The 22,322-nt window shown below is 36.6% G+C and overlaps 1 protein-coding gene across 1 annotated transcript in view; it reads right to left on the bottom strand.

Annotated features, from left to right (window-relative positions):
• Positions 1 to 22,322, bottom strand: part of Cnbd1 (cyclic nucleotide binding domain containing 1) — a 362,101-nt gene that overhangs the window by 314,158 nt on the left and 25,621 nt on the right. Inside the window, exons 2-3 of the mRNA XM_036179374.1 lie at positions 16,733 to 16,805; positions 10,605 to 10,718 (exon numbers count right to left, since the gene is read on the bottom strand). Of these exons, the coding sequence (XP_036035267.1) occupies positions 10,605 to 10,718; positions 16,733 to 16,805 (187 nt within the window). The remainder of the gene's footprint in view (positions 1 to 10,604; positions 10,719 to 16,732; positions 16,806 to 22,322) is intronic.

A 22,322-nucleotide genomic window follows, 5' to 3' on the forward strand; every position in this document is an offset into this window, starting at 1 on the left:
AGAAATAAAAAATGAAATTGAGGAAGAGACAGACAAAAAATGAGAAGAATGCTATTAAAAAAAAAAACTGGAAGAGAAGACAAATAAAGCAGAAGAAAACAATAAATCCCTGAAAGAAAACCATGAAAAAGCAATGAAACAGATGAGAGAAACAGTCCAAGACCTGAAAAGGGAAACAGAAAAAATGAAGAAGGCATAAACAGAAGGAATGCTGGAAATAGAAAATCTGAGTGAATGAACAGGAACTTCAGAGGCAAGTATAACCAACAGAATACAAGAGATGGAAGAGCAGATCTCTGGTGTTAAAGATCCAGTAGAAGAAATAGATTCATCAGTCAAAGCAAATAATAAAGCCAACAAAGTCACATACCAAAATGTCCAGGAAATTTGGGACACCATGAAAAGGCCAAACCTACAAATAATAGGGATACAGGAAGGAAAAGAATACCAACTCAAAGGCACAGAAAATATATTCAACAAGATCATAGAAGAAAACTTTCCCAACTTAAAGAAGGAAATGTCTATGAAGATACCAGAAACCTATAGAACACCAAACAGACTAGACCCCCCAAAAAAGTCCCCTCCCCACATAATAATTAAACAACTAAACATACAGAATAAAGAAAGAATATTATGAGCAGCAAAGGAAAAAGGCCAAGTGACTTATAAAGGAAAACCCATCAGAATAACACACAATTTCTCACTGGAGACTTTGAAAGCCAGAAGGAGCTAGACAGATGTAATGCAGACACTAAGAGACCATGGATGCCAGCCTAGACTAATACATCCAGCAAAACTTTCAGTCATCATAGATGGAGTGATCAAGACATTCCAAGACAAAGCCAGATGTAACAATACTTATCCACAAACCCAGCCCTACAGAAAGCACTAAAAGGAAAATTCTAACCTAAGGAAGTCAGATACACCCTCGAAAACACAGGCTATAGATAATACCACACCAGTAAACCTCAAAGAAGAGAAGCGCACGCACGCGCGTGTGCGCGCGCGCGCACTCACACACACACACACACACACACACACACACACACACACACTACCACCAAAAAAATAACAGGAATGAACAATCACTGGTCATTAACATCCCTTAATATCAATGGACTTATTTCACCTATAAAAAGACACAAACTAACAGAATGGATACGAAAACAGGACCCATCTTTCTGCTGCATATAAGAAACACACCTCAAATTCAAAGATAGACACCTCCTAAGAATAAAAGGCTGGGAAAAGACTTTCCAATCAAATGGTCTTAAGAAACAAGCTGGTGTAGCCATCCTAATATCCAGCAAAATAGACTTCAAACTAAAATCAAAACCAATCAAAAGAGATCAAGAAGGGCATTACATACTCATCTCAAGAAAGATCCACCAAGATGAAGTTTCAATTCTGAATATTTATGCCCCAAACACAAGGGCACCCACATATATAAGAGAAACATTACTAAAGCTTAAATCACATATAAAACCCCACACATTAATAGTGGGAGACTTCAACACCCCACTTTCACCATTGGACAGATCTGCCAAATTGAAACTTAACAGAGAAATAAAGGATTTAACTGATGTTATGACTCAAATGGACTTAATCGATATCTACAGTACATTCCACCCAAACAAAAAAGAATATACCTTCTTCTCAGCACCCCATGGAACCTTCTCTAAAATCAACCACATACTTGGCCACAAAGCAAATCTCAACACATACAAAACAATTGGAATAACCTCCTGTGTTCTTTCAGACGACCATGGTTTAAAGTTAGATTTCAACAACAACAAAAACTACAGAAAACCTATAATCTCATGGAAACTGAATAATGCTCAACTGAATCACCAATGGGTTAAGGAAGAAATAAAGAAAGAAATTAAAGACTTCCTAGAGATCAATGAAAATGAATACACTACATACCCAAACTTATGGGACACTATGAAAGCAGTGCTAAGAGGGAAATTCATAGCACTAAATGCCCACATAAAGAAGTTGGAGAAATCTCATACTAGTGACTTGACAGCATACCTGAAAGCTCTAGAACAAGAAGAAGCAAAATCTCCCAGGAAGAATAGATGCCAGGAAATTGTCAAAATGAGAGCTGAAATCAATAAAATAGAAACAGAGTAACAATACAAAAAATTAATGAAACAAAGAGTTGGTTCTTTGAGAAAATCAACAAGATAGACAAGGCCTTATCCAAACTAACCAAAAGACAAAGACAGAGCATCCCAATTAACAAAATCAGAAATGAGAAGAGGGACATAACAACAGACAATGAGGAAATCCAGAGAATCATCAGGCCATACTTCAAAAACCTCTACTCCACAAAACTGGAAAATCTAAAAGAAATGGATAATTTTCTGGATAGGTATCACATACCTAAGTTAAATCAAGACCAGATGAACTATTTAAATAGTTCAATAACCCGTAAAGAAATAGAATTATTCATTAAAAGTCTCCCAACCAAAGAAAGCCCAGGACCAGATGGTTTCATTGCAGAATTCTACCAGATATTCAAAGCAGAGTTAATACCAATACTCTTTAAATTGTTCCACACGATAGAAACAGAGGGAACATTACCAAACTCCTTCTATGAGGCTGCAATTACCCTGATTCCTAAACCAAACAAAGATGCAACAAAGAAAGAGAACTACAGACTGATCTCCCTCATGAACATTAATGCAAAAATACTCAATAAAATACTGGCAAACACATTAAGAAATACTGAGAGAATAAACACTTTAATGATAATGATGCCTGAGAAAACTCAAACATAAGGTGAATAGAAATGATGAAGGCAATCTGGGATTAGAAAAGCAAATTAAATTAAGATAGAGAAAGAGTGAAGAGAACTCAAGCTGAAGTGAAAATGAAATTGAAAAGCTCAACAACACATTTATAAAACTTATGAAAAAGACTTCTTAGTAGAATGAATCAAGCAGGAGATAGACTATCAGGACTTGAAGATCAAATAGAGGAACCAGACAAACAAGCAAAGATTATGAATTTTTTTAAAAAGAAACACAGAAAAAGTATGTGTAGGAAATGAGAAGTGTCATGAAAAGACCAAATCTTACAACTGTAGGCACAGAAGAGGGAGAAGATTCTCAAGCCCATGGCATAGAGAAGATCTTCAACAAGGTCATAGAAGAAAAATTCCCCAAACTAAGGAAAGGCACATCATATTCACACAAGAAATAGAGAAAATCAAATGGACAGGACCAGAAAAATAAATCCCAATGATGCATCATAGATAAAATATTAAGTATACATAGAAAAGAAAGAATATTGAAAAAAAACAGGTGAGTACAAGAAGGGAGAAATGGCAGAGGTGGAAGATAAAACTGACAAAACAAAGAATTTATTAGAATTCTGTATGTAAACCTATTACTTTGTACGCTAATTATAAATGAATAAATATCTATGTAAATAAAAGGCAGGGTATATCAGATTGTAGCCCAATGGTAGTGTTTATTTAGCATGTCAAGTCTCTGTTTTTATAGTGTGGTGATTTTTTTTAATATACATATATTGTGATTCATGAACAACCAGAATAGTGCCATGTCCCCAAGGTCTGTCTGAAGTAGAATCTCTATTTTTTTATTTATTTGCAATAATGTCTTCCTGTACATCCTGACTCCAGTAGTGTGTCCAATTGTGGTAATCCCTTTGCCTCTTGAGAGTTGGGATTATAGGCATGGACCATCAGGTCCACCTCAGAATCTCCATTTGGCTCACCCAGGGATTTTGTGCAGGCATGAAACTCCAGAAACCACCATGTCTCTGGAGTTCATGAAAATTTGTTTGAGAGTAAAACCAATTTTCTGTCACTGATTGCAAGGGATATTACCTCTGTGTGAGGGTAGATGGGAAATACATCAGGATGTGTGCTTGCCCCTGACTGAACCTGATGGAAAATACAAAAAATTCTTGGTTTTGCCTTTTTAAACCCCTGCAAAAATTAATCCTGGAATCCCAGGTTGGACCTGACCAGAGTCCATCCTGGTCAGTATTTAAAGCTTGCTTCAAATTTGGCTTAAAATTGTGAGCTGGTTTTTCGTTTGCAAATCCCAGGATTAACAGGACCTCTGCCTAGGTAATGGTCCAGGAAATAATTACAATGTATCTTCCCAATCAATTAGTTTGAGAATGATAATCCTCCAGAGGCATACCCAGTGGCCCTTTTGCCAGGTAATTCTAGACTGATAATTAACACTCTCATAGCTATTGAATTTGATTTTCATAGTGTTTCTCTTTGTTTTAACTTTATTTATTATTATATGTGTATGTTTATATCTGTGATTGCTTGTCTGTGTGTACATCACCTGCTGCAGATACCCACAGAAGACAGAAGGTAGTGTCATACTCTAGAACTGGAGTTAATATAGGCATTTATGAACTGCCCAGTGTGGGACCTAGGAATTGAACCCAGATCCTATGCAAAAGCAGCAAGTGGTCTTAACTACTGAACCATCTCTCTAACCCATGTTTTTCTGTATCTAACACAGCAACTTCAAACTCCTTATTTTTCACAGTGTGTCTTTTTAGATCACAATACACATGAATCATATCTGTGTGTTTTTGTTTATATTGATTTGTTTTGTAATATAATCAGAGGCAACTCTGCTGAGGCTTGGAGATTATTTTTCACTCTCAGTGATCTATGAAATTTCCTTTTTCAGACTCCTAATTAAATTTCCAATTGTTGAAATACAACAACAACCAAGCAAGCTATGCTCCATGAATTTGCCATATGACAGACAAACATCTGAGTCATGTTTTATAGAGGTCAAATAGAGGAGAATTGCTCCCCTTTAAGCTTTCAGCTAATGACATTCCTGTTGCAGTGTGGCTAAAAGGTCTGCTCTGGCCCCTGAGTTAGAAAGATTGCACATTTTCCCTCTGCTTCACATATATTCTCTGTCCTCCCTTTGGATTTTAAGAATCCTGTCTCAATAGACTCCTTTCTTGTGACTCTATCAAGGCCCTGTAGCCTAAAGTCCTTGCCAAATCAAGGTCTCATTCCTTCCTCACTGTTATTCAAGAGAATTTGGATCCTCTGCTAGCTGCAGGCCAAGAAAATCCAATTCCTTCCCTTCAGACTATCTCTCAGCATCTCCCTCCACAAAACCTGTAATATTATTTTCACTTCATGATAAATGTATTGAATGGTGTTTAGGCTTTATGCTATTGAAATAGTATCAGGAACAACTGTAGAATATTTCTTAGTGTATTGAGATACTGGTTTCAAACCAAAGACCTAAGTTTATAGAACATAGAGTGGGCAAAGATCAATTATCAGGATTAGACCAATAACTCTCCAAATGACTCTACTGTTTCTTTCAATTATGTCCTCTAAGCTGATTATCATCATCCTAGAATACGTGACGTCCTCAGTAGCCATCCAGACATGTCTATGTCCTGATCCCTCTTATTGTGAAATTCCTACTTAGCTTCTTCCACTGTCTGCATTGCCCGCTTGCCTACGAGAATCCATTTACCATATCTTCCTCCTTCTCAACGTACTGTTTTCTGTGTTATTTGCTTGGGGACTCTGATGCCTGGAGTACAGAGGAAAGGCCATTCTGGTAGAGCCATATTATCATCCTCTCATATCTAACCCCTACACTACCTGTAACACCAACTAGACAATGGAAACAACTTAGAACAGCTTAAGGAATCTTGAATATCATCTACTCAACCATTTTCTTTTAGATATGATATAACTGATGTGTAAAATTGTTAAAATCTCTGAAGTCATATAGCTTATGCCAATAATACTGTAAGTTAGGGAATTGGATGGTCAATCTAATGCATTTTCTATTATTTCCTGTGTTCTAGTACTAAGTAAATTTTTTTTAACAAAAATGCATCTTAAATATCTAGTTCTGGGAATTAGTAGCACTTTATATGGTTATACTTTTATTTTTCCCCTGTACGGCATATTTTGAGTTAGTATCCATTTTTCCTTTCTGTTATTAATACACTTGATCATTGCTCATTCAAATCATAAATTTAAAAATTATTCTAATTTCTTTCTTTCTAATGATTACATTAAAGAAATAATTTTTAATAGGCAACTTAAGGAATATTTAATTTTAGAAATTACTCAATTCTTGGATTTTTTGTTTAGATGCTCTATAAAACAATATATCTGACATTTAATATTTCCTTCAAAATAATCTAAGTTCTGCTTTTGTTAATTTAGTAGTTATGAAGGCACTGAAAGAAATGTCATAACTAGTCATTCAGGAGTGTTAATGATTCCCCCCACTTGTACCATATTAATGTTAGTCTGCAGTCTCATAGAAATAGCTTCCTTCATTGACAAGGGTAATATAGACTCACTATAAAGAGAATCTTAAATGTTATCTGAATTTTTTGTTAAAATAACCTTGATAGTTTTTGTTTTATGCTGAACAATCTTTCTGAAACTAAAATGGTAAAAAATTTGATAACACTTGTATAAAAATCAAATAAAAGTATAAATATTCAGGCTTATAAATATACCTTAATTTCTTCTTTTAAAATAAGCCACATATTAAATAAATTTATCACTGATGGAGATCTCACAATTCTGTGCATAATTATTATTCTCCTCAGTTGCAATCATTTCTTTAAAACTTAGGTTCACTTTTGAAATGAGCTGAAAAATATGCATTGGTTAAAATATTCAGTCATAATTTTTTTAAAGTGTGGGTTTTAAAATTGTTGAAGAAAATATGTAGTATTTTTAAATCACTATTATTATTATACATATTAATTTTATATCATGCTTAGAAAAAGAGTCATGGTTATAGTCTCTACTCTCTTTTGGCAAGTTCTAGACTCTATGTTGAATGTATGGGTTAACATTTGTCCAGACTAAATCTATCTGAGTCTTTTTCCAGAATTATTCCAGCTGGAAAAAAAATCATCTTCTTTTTCTCTTCTATGCCAGAGCTGGTAAAAGTGTAAAATCATATCATTATGCTCTTACACAGCTACAAACAGGGATTAGAAATTTGAAGTCCTCACACATCTAGATATTTTATTTAATCTTCCCTGTGGCCAGCTTCAACTTTCCTCTAGTGATATAGATGGGCCAGTAGGCAACCCCCTTTTTATTATATTTGTTCCTTTGAACAGGTTTTTTATTCTGATACCCAAAAGCCTGGACTAATAACTATTTATAAATATTAATTACAGTGAAGTGATGAGTGCTTACAGCCTGAGGGCCATGTTAATCTTACACTATACTAGGTGCCTGATGCACAATAGACACTAGGTTACTGTTAGTCAAATTAATTAGTGAAGAAAAGAACTAATACAAACAAATGTGGTTATAATATCTACTACATAATTTAGCATTTCTCAATATATATGTATTTTCCTATATATTTAATTCATAAGCTTTATAATCTTGTACTATAAATTGTATTTCTCAGATTTTCTCAGATTTTAAGAATATTTATTGCAGACCAGAGCACCCTCAAAGTTCAAAGAATGTGAATTTGAATAAATGTTCAAAGACATAGATTGAGATTCAGTGTGCATATTCTGAAGAAAAATCACCTGAGCACTGATTTGTACTTCCAAAATTATAGAAATCGCAGTTACCCTTAAAAATGCAAACCATTAGCCTAGTTCACTGTGATAAGTGCATGGTTACTTCACATGTATAGATATAGTTCTCAGGAAATTATTTCCAAGCTCCTAAACATTATTTAAAAGAAATGAAAATGTCAGTAGCGATACTAAAGTTCTAATTGGACATCCCAAGTATTATAAAATTACCATAGGATTACTTAAAGTACAAGATCTACCTCCTCACATAAACATTAGCATTTTGTTCAAATTTGTTTGTAATGACAATGTCTTAAGAGAACAGAATATAGGTATAATACTGCAAGTATGCAAGTAGTATAGCAGTCCAGCTGTCCTAGAACTTGTCATATACAGCAAGCTGGTCTTGAATTCACATACCTACTCCCAAGTGCTGAGATTGCCTTTTATAATGATATTTTCTCACAGCAACAAAAATGAAGGTAAGACACACCAATCTATTCATAGTATATGGTAGTAATAAGAGCTAGTGTAATTAAAAGGCTCTTGCAGTCTAGAACAGTGAGCTACTGTGCTGAACTTATGCTCTTTTTCTGAATAAAAACTCAAAGCCATGATAAAAGACCTTTTCAAAGCCACATTGATGCTATTAGACCAAATGAAAACCCAAACTCCAGACTTGACTGTCAAAATTCAGTGTTCTTTAAAACAAAACAAAATACAGCTGCTTTTGTACTTGATTTCATGTTGTTTTCTTGCTCCTGAGTTAAATCCTTCCTGCATTTTGGATATCAATCATGTATACCAAATGCGGACTATGCAAACATTTTCTGCCAATCCATTGATGTGTCCTCACTTCCACTTCCTGACTTTGAAATGTGTCTTAGTTTAGCATTTGCCACTTGTATACTTTTCTTTTGCTTTCTCTGCTTTTTGATATGTATCTAAATCATGGAACATAGTTTTTACTTCTTTTGCCTAAAATATTATGGGGTTTTAAGGTTTGGGGTTAGACTTCTGCTTCACTTCTAAATGATTGACTATCTTTCCTTCTAATTCTGATATTAATTTATTTTAAGGAACTATGTTAGATAAGGATTGGAGTTTCAAAGTTCATTGCCTTTTGTGCTGATTGGCTTTTGTCGACTTGACAGAAACCTGGACATACCTTGGAAAAAAGAATCTCAATTGAGGAATTTCCTCCATCTTGACCTATAGGCAAGTCTGTGGGACATTTTCTTGGTTAACAGTGGATGTGGGATATCAACCCATCGTGGGTATTGCCACCCCTGGGGAAATAGTCCTGGACTGTATAAGAAGGCCAAGTGTAAACAAAATGGCTTGCTCATGGGAAGCAATCCAGAAAACAGTTACTCTGGGGTCTCTGTTTCATCTCCCGCCTTGAGTTGCTGTCTTGGCTTCCCCTGACAATGAACTGTAGTTATAGAGCCTGCAAGTCAATAAACCATTTCCTCCCCAAGTTGCTTTTGGTTATAGTGTTTTCTCACAGCAACAGAATCCTAACAAACACACCATCTTTCAGTGCACTACCTGTCTTCAAAAAGAAAAGTTTTCCAATCTCCTATTGAATGATATGTCTTCAAGCAATTCTTCACCAACTTTTATACATTCATCCACAATTTCCCAGCTGATAGCACTCTAATTTTCTTCATAAATTCTACTTGTGCTCCTACCTTTACCTCTGTGGCTTCTATTTTGCACATCAGTAATATTTCCCATTACATGTGTAGGTATGTGGTTGAGGACAAGCAAATCAGAGCACAATAACACAATCCATGGGTATGATTTAATTAACAAGAGATTCTGGTGAGTTTCTGCTCAGGTTATTTTTAAAGACTACTTCGTTTCTCACCTGAAATTTAAGTAAATGAATCTAATCTGTCCACATCTACCACAAGAAGTATGAAAATGAAACCAATGCAAAATAGGTGAGTCAGACCCATGGAAGGAAAGTAGCTAGAAAGATTATAGTTTAAGACTGAAGCTAGCTTTCTTCCAAAACATGTCAGAAACAGATCTTAAAATCCTCATGCTTCTTAAACTAATTTGAATGGCTGATCAGGCACATAAACAAATCAATGCTGCGTGTTTTCCTGTTGTGTTACGCATTTTGTACACTGTATTAGTTATTTTTATCCTGCTATATATCCCAAGGAGAAGTACCTTCTAGCAGGAAGGGTTTATGTGCACTTATGGTTCCAGGAGGATTGTTTATAATGCTAAGGAACCACCATGACAGCTGGTGGACAGAGAAGGAAGCTGAGTCATTTTGGAATGTTTCATAATGTACCATTATGGCTAGGCTTAGCCTATAGTATAAGGTGGCATGAGGAACTTATGGATAGCTGAAATGCCCCTCTCTCCCCGTCCTTTCATTAAGTGATGGAACTATTGCATTTTTTTTTGGTTAAGACATTAGTTTGAGAGGATCACAGGGAACACAAACTATTCAATATATAATGAGCCAGCTGTGCAACTTTTGGGCATATAGCTGAAGCACACTATATTAGCACATGACAGAGACACTTGTCCATCTGTGTTTATTACAACACTATCTACAATAGTCTAGCTTATAACTAGCCTAGCTGACTATCAACAGATAGCTAGAACAAGAAAATGTAGAATATGTACAACAGAGCTTTACTCAGTCAAAAAAACTAGATAAAATTAGGTTGTTTGTAATAGAAATAGATGCAATTAAAGATGATTATATTAAGTAAAATGGGTAAACTCATAAAAACAAAACATAATTTTTTATTTACTTTATGGATCCTGTAATTTACATAGATTCATAAAAATCACTTAAATATATAATATATGCATATGTGGAAAGAAATTAGAAATGAGACTAAGAGAATAAACAGCATAAGAGAGGGCAGAGAGTGGGTATGGGGAGGGGGATATGTTACAGGATATGATATACTTGAATAATGAAACTCAGCAGCACTATGCAACATGAATACATGACAATCCTAAAAAGCACTCATACATTCACACATAGATTTCATTTTCAAAATAGGACATTTTACCTTTTTTCACTCTGTTGGGGAATTTTAGGCAATACTGTTTTTTCATGTACAAATATCTGAGGATATTGCTTCATGAATTCATTGTGAGCTGTCAAATTATGGGGAGAATGCCGGCTTAAGAAAAAGAAAGAAAATAAGTGTCAGTATAACACATGATAGCTTTTTTAAAAGAGCATTAGTATAATACATTAATTCTGTATTAATTTTATGTCAAGCTTTTTATTTCTGCAAATGAATAAATCTGCTATTTAATATAACATAATAAAAATTTCTCCAAAGTGATTCTGAAGTCCCTTACATACTCATAACCAGGGATTGTAGTTCTCTGAATCTTTGCAATGATTAATGAAAACCTCATAAACAATTTTTTAGGTCTGTAGTAAAAAACTGTTATGTGAAAATCCTCAGCATTTCCCACTCTGGAATAATCTAGGATGGGTTTGGTAAGTAGAGGTTCAGTTATCTCTTACTGATAAATCACAAACTTCTCTAGTGGAGAAGGGTAGACTTCTCTACTTTAAATACCCTCTCCTGAGAGAATTCTTCTACTACAGACATACCAATAAACAAGATCTATGGAATTAGGGCAAATTATCATGAAATGTTGGGTAATAACCATAGTTTCTAGAAAATCTGCCTCATTCAATTTTCAAGTGACAGCCACCATAAAGTGTTGTCAATATCTGAAATGCCAAACATTTATCTTGACAGCTCATTTCAAAAATTAGTAAAAATGGCCATCTTTCAGACTGAACAATGACAAATATCTTGGTCAATACTTGGTTCATGGCAATAAGTATAAAATCCCTCAATAAAAATCTTTTTCTTGTTTTTTTTGTCAGTGCAAACAGTGACACATTGAAATATTTGCAGCAATTTCTTTTTCTCCAGACTGTAGTTTCTAAAACATTGTATTGATATTTCACACAAAATAAATTATATGTAATTTAAAATCTTACTTTATTTACCTCGATTCAAACAGTAAAATGTTAGTGTGGTTTAATTCATTCAGTATTTTAGTTATTTTCTCACACTGTTGAGGCCCAAATTACTCAGGGTCAGAGAATCTGAGCTTGCTTTATCCAGCAGGACTGCATACTGAGACGGTTTAGACAGGGGTGTGTTTACCAGGTGTTTGGAAGGTTCTACACTTGGCTGGCTGTTCTTTTGTGTTTTGATTTTGTGAGGGCGAGGTCTTTTGCCTCTCCCCTTAGCATATTATTAAAAGCCTTTTTGAATAAAGCTCAGGGCAACTGGGTATTGATCCAGGGCCCTCTCAAAGCTATCATTGCCTCTGTCTTTCTTACTGTCTTCTTCCATCTTTCTCTCATTCCTTCATTCCCCTCTCCTGCACCCAAGAACCCTTTGAAAGGTAGGAGCAGGTCAGAGCTGGACTCTGGCAAACTCCCATAGCACACCATGTACATATACTGATCAAGTATCTACTCAGTTCTTAAATCTGTCCACTTGTGTCTGTGGGGGATTTCCAAAGTATCCCATATGTGTATTTGGAAGTTCATATTCAATAATCATCTGTTAATTTCCTTCAGTACTTGTTCTATACCATATAGTGTAGTAATGTTTCGCTGCATATGTTTATAACCTACTGATGTTGATATATACCTATTTACATATAAAATACTATTACTTTAATAGTTAGCCACATTGTATAGCCAGGACATGAGGGATATACAATAAAAATTAAAATTAAACTGACTTGAAACCTCATTCATTTAACCTCTGAGATATGGTGACCCAACAAAAAAAAGCAAATTATTTCTGATTATGTCAGGCACTATTTTAACCAATTTGCATCCAGCACATCATTTAATTCTTACATCTGTATGTTTAAATATGCTTATCCTCATTTTATACATGAAGAACCTGAGACTCAGAGGACTTAAAAGTATCTTTATTTTAATCTACATGTAGCCCATGCAGCCCATGGTATAAGTCTTAGAACACTATTTTAAACTGTGATATGGATAGATCATCTTTGGAGTGGATTAAGGAGTTTCTCCAAGAATATAGAGACCTAATTTACTTTTGTCTATCACCATTTACAGGTGTGACAGACATCTCCTTCACCTAATTATTGGGAATTTACAACATAAATTAGATGGTATATATGAATCCAGTGTTTATCATCTGGACATTTGAAAACAATGCGTCCAAGAAGTGGAATGGAAGCATCAAGTACTATGTCTGGGGATGACATAATTCTCAGAAAATCCATAAGTGTCCTTATGATACTGATAATATGTGTTCTATGTCAGAAAAATTATGCTGGTAGTGTATTCCTACCACTGTATCTCCTATATTCAGGGACGGTGACATTCAATGATTAAAGTACACAAGAAGATACCATAAGGTGGGAGCTGGGAAACTGAAGCAAGCATGCCCTCAAAAACAGGGTCCTGGCCCATCCATTAAAAGTACATTTTAAAATGTATAATTAGGAGCCCAACGTATTCAGTTTCTATAATGATTTTTATAATAGGCATAAATCTAAACTCTCATTTTAAATTTTTGGGTTTTTTTTACATTTAGATAACTACCAAGACTGATTTTTTGTCCCTACAAAACCATATCATGTACTGAGGCCTTATACCTCAATGTGATTATATTTGGTGACATATAACTACATGGAACATTGAAAGATATAGTCTAACTCTGTACATAAAGAAAAGGACACAGTCTAGGAAAATGTAAAGAAGTCTGAAATAAATATAAAATTCAGTCCTGTTTTTATAAATTAAAGTTACTATTTAAACATACAGCTATCATTTGTGGATAAGAAAAAGATGCCCACAGGGTTTAAATAATCTTCCCAAGTTTATGTGCAATAAAAAAAAAATTCATGATGTAAAATAGATGTCTTGACTTCAACACTAGCATTTTTCTATTGTTAGAGAGGGTGTAGTCTGACAGGGAGAAAGAAAGTATGTTGAGAAATTAGGAAATGCTGGCTAGTTGATATATATCATTTCCCTGACCATGAATAGCATACTGTCCCTATTACAGCTGAACTCTAGAAAGCAAAATATGAAAGAGATTTTTGGCCTATATTTGGCCCTTAAAAATGCTTCTCATCAAAAATTCCAATGTCCTTTCCCTGTCTAGGTTGAAGCCTAGGAAAACCAGCCAAGGAAGCCTCCAGATCAGTACCACCTATATATTTTCTAATATAGCTGTTCAAAATGTGTGTTCAAAATGTGTAGCTTCTTCAACAACAGCCTTACCATCCAGTTCTGGTGGGCAACTAAGAGCAATGGCTGTAGCTGTATTGTCTAGGGGAGTAAGCCTGACCAACAACTCAGGGTAAAATGAAAAAAAAAGTTTGGTAGACTCCTAAAATCCCAACCTAGAAATAGCTAGGTCAGTCAAAAGGAAAAACAAAAAATAGCATAATGAAAAAAAAGAAAAAAATCACAAAAGTTTATCAAAGTAAACTACTCAGGTTTATGGTTTATGCATGAGAGATGGAAATATTCCACACAATATTTTATGTGCCCCATATTCTCCTCGAACTCTTCATAAAATGTTCACTGATAAATTGTATTTATGAATTTATCTTGAGGCAATTTACAGTTTTGTTTTAAATTAAATAAGTCATAAAAGTTTGACCCATTTGACTTCTTATAGATTATTTCCACCTGAGTTTGTCTTTCAAATAATGATGTATCTATCCATTCTCTTGATGAAAACTGAAAGAAATATTAGATAGCCCTTTCACAACAATGGGAGCAGGCAAAGGTTGATGTAAATTAGCTGAATAAATATATACATATTTTCATAGTGGAAATTATCCTCAAGACACAAAATAAGCTGAAGAAAAATGCTATTTGATGATGCCAGTAAATTTAACATTAAGTCCTTTACCTGATTAAAAAGGTCTTGCCATCAGTGATCTTTCCAGATGTTGCATTACAACACAACTCTAGTCAAGTGTAGTCATATTCTCTACACTTATTTTCGAACTATTTTAGGAATGTAAATCTCTTGCTATGAGCTCACTTGATCATCTTCCTCACTTATTGACACAACTTGGTAACCAATAGAATTATGTTCAAATGGTCTTTTATCAAGGTAGAGGTACATACAACCACAACCAGCTAATCATATAGTTTAATTCTTTACTTCTCATTTGTAAGACATTGCTAAAAAATTTAAAAGATGTTTCTAAATACTAACTGAACTGAAATATGACTTTAAGAGGTACTTTAAAGAAGAGAGAGAAAAAATGTGTAAACTCAAGGCATTTTGTAAACACAAATGTGAGTGAAGAATGGTTGGAGTGTAGGTGGACAGTGGTTATGTCTTTATAATTCCAAAAGTACAGCTGAAGGAAAGGCATTGCAGCTGTGGTGGTTTGAATAGGAATGACCCCCGCATAGACTCATATGTGTGAATACTTGTTTCCCAGGTGATGAACTATTTGGGAACAATTACATTCCTTGTATGTCCTTGTTGCAGGATGTATGCCACTGGGGACAGGCTTTGAGACTCAGTTTCTCTCTCTGCCTTCTGCCTGCCTATCATGAAGTAAAGCTCAGATATTCAGAGCCTGTCTGCATCTCACCATAATGAACATGGACCAACCCTCTAAAACTGTAACCAAGCCAATTGGATGCTTTATTTTAGCAGAGTTGCCTTGGTCATGATGTCTCTTCACCACAATAGAATAGTAACTGAGACAGAAATAGGTACCACGGACTGGCAAAGGAAACTATCAACAACAAAAACTTTATGCAAATGTAATTCAGGGAGGGTGCCAGGTTCCAGTGGTAACTGGGCAGCTTAGCCAGTTGATTCTGTATTTGGAGTCAAGAAAGATACAGAAAAGGGCTTATGGACTCTTTCTCTACAGTTAAAAAAGTCGATTAGGTCAGGCTTGTACATGAAAAAGAGCAAGCAGGAAGGCCCAGGGAAATCATTGCATGAAACTGTAAAGGTGAAACCTAGGTTTCACTGGAGACCTGAAGATTCTGGAAATGCCAGAGCCATTGGGGTACTTGTGAAGGAGAGCTTCTAACAGGCTGTGGAACCGGCCCAAGAGAGAGAAGTGTGCTGCAGTCAGCAAATCTGGAAGGTAAGAGCCATATATAATAAACCTTTTTAACATCAGATATGGAGCTGCAAAATTTGTAGTTTGCCCAGCTAGGGGGTCTTGTTTTGCGCCAGTATTTCCTCAGTTTTGGAATGATAATGTTCATTCAGTGCCATTGTATGTAGGAAATATGTGATCTGCTTTTTGCTTTTTTTTTAAACATTGAGTTACAGTTAAGAGATTGCCTTGAGTCTCAGAAGAGACTTTGAGAGAATGTTGAGACTGTGAATGACTATGGGGACTTTTGAAGTTTGACTGAAAACATTTTGTGTTATAATATGGCTACATGCCTATAGGAGCCAGTGAGTGGAAATGTAGTTTGAATGAGAATATTCCACATATGCTCATATGTTTGACTGCTTCGTCCCAGTTAGTGGAACCCTTAGGGAAAGATTATGAAGTAGACATTGTTGGAGTAGGTGTGGTCTTCTTGAAGGAAGTATGGCACTGGGGGTGGGCTTTAAGGTTTCAAAATCCCATGTAGTCTCTTTCTAGAGACCTACTGCCTGCAGATCAGGATGTAAAACTCTCAACTACTGCATCAGGGCCATGCCCATCTGCTTCCCCTATAATGATAAAGGACTAACCCTTTAAAACTGTAACCAAGCTCCCAACTAAATGCTTTCTTTTATAAGCATTATCTTGGTCAAGGTGTCTCTTCAGAGCAATAGAACAGTAATTAAAATAGCAACAAAATACATTTTAAAGTTCTGTATTCAATTCTCATGCCTCTTAGAAATTTTAAACTCTGGAAAGGACTAGTTCCTATTTCCCTTTCTCTAGACCACTCCAAACAGATGTCCCAATGCCCATCTCAGGTGTTTGCACTCAATATTTGTGTTTTCAACCATTTAAGTCTTTCTCCTTATGACTGTTTTTTAAGTAATAAAAAGGGCCCAGTTTGTGGTAAATCAGCTACTTGTGAATGTTAGAGCATTCTCATTACTATACTTTATCCATAAACAAGCAGTGGTATTGCTTTCTCTATGACAGAAAAGGAAACTCATGAGTAACTTGCCTGCTCTGCAGTTCTTTAATGTGACATAAGGCATTCAACTGACGATAATTAATGTTCCTGCTTAGCCTCAGGCCTGCAAAAAGAAATCAATTAAAGTGTGAGTAATTTTCTGTTATCTTATTAGCAAGTGTGTAAATAGGATTTAATTGCAAACATGCATCATACTGAAAAAATTTCAATGATCATGAAGTGAGATATTGTATGCACAGTCTCTAATAAACAAATAAAATTCAGTAAAATGATTAAGTATAGAATTTACCTTTAAAATGTGTTTTGATTATATCTACTCCTGACATCTCCCTTTTTCTCCTCCTGGTCTCCTCCATCTATCAATCCCCCATGAACTTCACATACACTTATATTTTCTTTATAATCTATGGAATCTAACTAGTGCTGCACATTTAAACATGAATATAAGACCATCCACTGGAGTTGAGCAATCTGTGAGTGGCCACACCCTTGAAAAAAAATAGACTTTCTCTCCCCCAGAAGCCACCAGTTGTTTATAGGTCTCAAGTTAGGGGTAGCCTCTCCCCACTCAGGTGGTTTGGCTTGATTTTGTACTAGTCTTACATAGACAGCCATAGCCGCTTGAGTTCCTAAGTGCAGTTGTCCAGTCATGTGCATAAGACACTGTTTTCTAGCAGTGTTCCTTGTGCTCTGGCCCTGCCAGTCTTACTAGTGATAGACCTGGGCAGATAGAGGAAGTAATAAGGCAGGTGGAGAGGAGCTCGCTCTCTTTCAGCAGAAGATTTTGTAGGGGTAAGGACTAGTAGCTTGCTGCTCTGTCTCTCTGATCTTTCAGCTTTTACCCCAATATCTGGTTCTGGGTGTTTTATTAATAAGACCATATAGCAATTCTTGTTACATCTGGTGACTCAACATCTGTGTCATGAATTCACTAAGAAGCTGCTGGTGGCCCTACAGGCCCCCAGCTCAGGCTTAGGCTCAAGTTGCAATGTGGTCAAAGTCTCCACCCCACATGGGCTGGAGTCTCTTTGACCTCTTTTCTCCTAGTGGGTTGTGGGCTCTCTCTTGGTCCACATCTCAGACTGCTGCCACACTATGTAACCTTGAAACTTGCTCAGGCTTCTACTGCTCCAGACAAAAGCAGTCAGCCTCACATCTGAAGCATCATTGTCAGCCAATTTGATGAGTCAATTAAGATTTCTTAAAGGGAGGAATTAGTTAAAAGAGAATTTTTTCCCACATTAAAAAAATAGGAAATATTTTTACAATGGAGAGAATTTGGTCTCTGTTTGATAACCCACTAGGTGGTCTGAAAATGGAACAATTACATGAGAAGTTAATTAATGTTGATGGGATTTGCATAACATCAATTATAAATATTATTTGTTTTATCATTAAAAAGGTTAGTTAATATGAGTGCTGAGATAAAAGTTTTAGAAAAACTTGTTAAAACAGATCATGGAGAAATTCAGACCAGACAGAGAAATTTAAGGTGAACCAGTCTCAGCATTGCATTACCTGGTTACAGATAAACAGCCTAAGGCTTTCAAACAGCTGAACTTAATCTATCCAGTAACCTTACAGGAACTGCCAAATGCTCAAGGCTGTGTGCAAGCTGATTGAACTCCTGTGCAAATTTTAGATTTGAGGAGATTCAAAGAAGCTATAGTGTCATACATATGGTATGTATTCTCCATATGTGAAGCAAATGTTAAACTCGTGGTCAACTTGTAATAGAATTATTGTTAGTAAATTGGTTGCAGAATGCAAGTTTTGCAACTCTCTGGGTTTGGTGTCCTGACTACCAGGGGAGTCAGGCAACACCTTGAGCTGTGTAGCACAGCTGTGATGGCTGAAACTGCAAGGAGACAGTTCAGCCCTGGAGGGTGAGGTATCCTGGACACCTTGAGCTGCTCAGAACAGCAGCTCTGCCCTGAAGGTGTCCCAGATACCTAGAGCTGTTTAACACAGCTCTGACAGCTGGGAGTGCAAAGAAACAGCCCAACTGTGGAAGGGAAATTTTTCTGACTTCTCAGGGGAGTTAAGCCTGGAACTGCTTCAGCAGGGAAGGGTATCTTGATTCTTCGGGAAAGTCAGGCTAAACCTGGTGTGATGGGGGATGGTCTCCTCACAGGATACAACAATCCTGCTCCTCTCCCTGAGAGCCACAATCTCTGGCTCAGTCTACTATGGGGTATCTTAGCAAGGTTCTTCTGTTCAGCTCCCTCTTGCTCAATCCACTGTGGGATGTCCTAGCAAGGTTCTTCTGTGCACCTGTGCACCAGTGAATGAAGGTCTTCACCCAAAACTCTTTTGAGAAAGATTTATTTGGGAAGGAGGAGTCCAGGAGAGTAGCTGCCTCTAGTAGGGTGGAGAAAACAACTCACAACTGACCAGGCAGGGCGGTTTATATAGGATGTCAAGGTGGCAGAGTCTATTTGATTGGTTAATTTTTTTTTTCTGCCCAGGGATTGGCCAGTTTTGTGAGCAAAGGGCAGAGATGGCCCTGATTTCAGGGCCAAACTGTGTTTCTTTCACTGGTCTTTCTTGACTTTTTGACACTACCTCTAAGGCCAGGGCACATTTCTTTCACTGACTCTGATTCTAGGGGCCAAGAGTGTTATTTTGGTACTAGTTTCAGAGTCAGGGTATATTTCCTTGGTTTGGGGTTTGGGGATAAAGTGTTCATTTCTCTGGCTCAGGTCCCAAACCCAGGCTGTGTTTCCTTCCCTTGTCCTGGACCCTAGGGCCAGGATTCTGCTGTCCTGCTCTGTGATTGGCTAGTTTCATAAGTCAGTTGGGCAGCGGCAGAGATGGCTCTGATCTGAGTTAAACTGTGTTTCTCTTACTGGCTTTACTTAGCTTTTTGACATTACCTCTAAGGCCAGGGCACATTTCATTCACTGACTCTGATTCTAGGGGCCAAGAGTGTTTCTTTGGTACTGGTTTCAGAGTCAGGGCATGTTTCCTTGGTTCATTTCTCTGGCTCAGGTCCCAAACACATACTGTGTTTCCTTCTCTGGTCCTGAGCCCTAAGGCCAGGATTCTACTGTCCTGCTCTGTGATTGGTTGGTTTCACAAGTCAGTTAGACAGGGGCAGAGATGGCTCTGTGCTGTGGATATCGCTCTGTGTAAATAAAGTTCTGATTGGCCAGTGGCCAGGCAGGAGGTATAGGCGGGACAAGAGAGTAGAGAATTCTGGGAAGTAGAAGACTGGAGGGAGACACCACCAGCTGCCATGAGAAGCAACATGTAAAGACACCGGTAAGCCACAAGCCATGTGGCAAAGTATAGATTAATAGAAACGGGTTAATTTAAGATATAAGAGCTAGCTAGCAAGAAGCCTGACATGGCCATACAGTTTCTAAACAATGTAAGTTTCTGTGTGCTTACTTGGTTAGGTCTGAGTGACTATGGGACTGGTGGTGAGAGAGATTTGTCCTGACTGTGGGCCAGGCAGGAAAACTCTAACTACAGCTCTGATCTAAGCTAAACTGTGTTTCTCTTACTGGCCTTGTCTGAGCCATCCTTCGCTAATTCTGGGCTCCAGGGTCAGAGTGGGTTGCTCTGGCCAGCCCATTTTCCCTACAATTATACCTGAAGACTAGAAATACTTGCTTAAAGCTGTATTAGAGGCCAGTCCCTAGTTACAATGGAGGACCTGATGGAAAGATGAGGCTAAGACAATTCAACAATGATGTAGGACTAGAGGTATTGAAATTTTCCAAGATCAACTTCTTGGAGAAAGCAATTATGCTGATACACAAAGACAATCTTTATATGATGACCACACCCTAATTTTATGCCAAATGGCAGCCTTGAATGCTTGGGACAGAATTGAAGAAGTAGGAAAGAAAATTGAATTATTTACAAAAGTTATACAGGGCCCAAAAGAAATCTTCATGGATTTCTTACAAAGGCTGTGTTCAGCAGTAAAGAAAATGATAACAAATTCAAAAACTAGACAGATAATTGAATCTCTGGCTTTTAAAAATGCTAATGCACAATGCAAAAGAATAATTAGGCCATTAAAGGCAAGATCAGCACCCTTGGAAGAATGGATCCAAGATACAAATAATATTGAATCTCATGACCATGATGATACTTGGATAGGAGAGGTGATTTCCAGAGGTTTGAAGAAAAAGTAATGTCAGTTGTTTCAATTGTGGTAAACAAGGTCACCTAAAAAGGGACTGTAAACAGGGTGTACCTAGAAACAATATTTATCCAAGGAAGAATCCCAACAGAATCCCCTGCCCTTCTGGAATATGCAGAAGGTGTGGTAAAGGCAAACATTGAACTAATGAATATAGATCAACAAGGGACAGACAAGGTAATCATTTGCCTTTGCCACTGGGAAACTCCCTGAGGGGCCTCTCACATGCGCTAATGACAAATTCAGTTCAGTCCTTTACTACCATTATAGAAGAAACCCCTTCCAGAGCAGTTAAGTAACCAAATGCCTGTTGTAATAAGCCATACTGCTCAGGGTGACATATCAGTTATAGCAGAGAGAACAGGAAATTCAGGAGAAACCATAAAGTGAAGTTTTTGAAACTTCTATAAATGAACAAAATCCAAAATTAAAAATACAAATAAATGGCATTCTCATGGAAGGTCTTGTAGACACAGGTATGGCCATAACAATAATTTCACCAGAATCTTGGTATTCAAATTGACCTCTTCAGCAGGTAAATGTTCAGTTGTTAGGGATAGGAACATCATCTCAAGTGAAACAGGATGCAAGAGGAGTCAAATGTATAGGGCCAGAAGGACAGAGAGGAAAATTAAAGCCATATGTGGCTAATATGGTTATGAATCTATGGGAATGTGATTTATTACAACAATGAAATACCCAGATTAACATTCCTTCAACCTCAGAAACAAACCATAAAGTACCATGTTTCTGAGGACAATATTAGATGGTATTGTAAAGAACAGTCACCAACTATCAACAATCCTGTACAAGAACAGGGAACAACAGCTGCTGATCTTTCAAAGACACCAACAGCTTTACCTTTAAAAAAAGTTAACAGACAAACCTGTATGGGTTCAGCAATGGCCTTTAACAAATGAGAAACTACAGGCCTTAGAACAGCTGTTATGAGAGCAGTTTCATGCTCAGCATGTTGAAGAATCAACCAGCCCTTAAAACTCTCCTGTATTTGTTATTAAAAAAGAAATCTAGTAAGTGGAGAATGGTAGCAGATATAAGAGCAGTTAACAAGGTAATTCAGCCAATGGGCACTCTAAAACCCTGGAATTCCTTTCCCTACACTGTTACCTAAAGGACGGCCCCTTGTAGTTATTGATGGTTTAAAGATGGTTTCTTTTCAATACCCTTATAAAAAAAAAAAGATAGAGAAAAATTTGCCATCATGGTACCTACTGATAATAATTACCAGACATTCAAGAGATATCAATGGATGGTTCTCTCACAAGGAATGTTAAATAGCCCAACTCTGTGCCAATATTTTGCATGACAGCCATTGGAAGTAATATGCAAACAATTTCCTAAACCTATAATTTACTATTACAAAAATGACATTTTACTAGTTGATTCAAATGTAGATACTTTAGAAAAAATGTCTGAAGAAGAAAATTTTGCCTTGTTGGGATT

The sequence above is a fragment of the Onychomys torridus genome, chromosome 2, assembly GCF_903995425.1.
Source record: "Onychomys torridus chromosome 2, mOncTor1.1, whole genome shotgun sequence".
Taxonomy (NCBI): domain Eukaryota; kingdom Metazoa; phylum Chordata; class Mammalia; order Rodentia; family Cricetidae; genus Onychomys; species Onychomys torridus.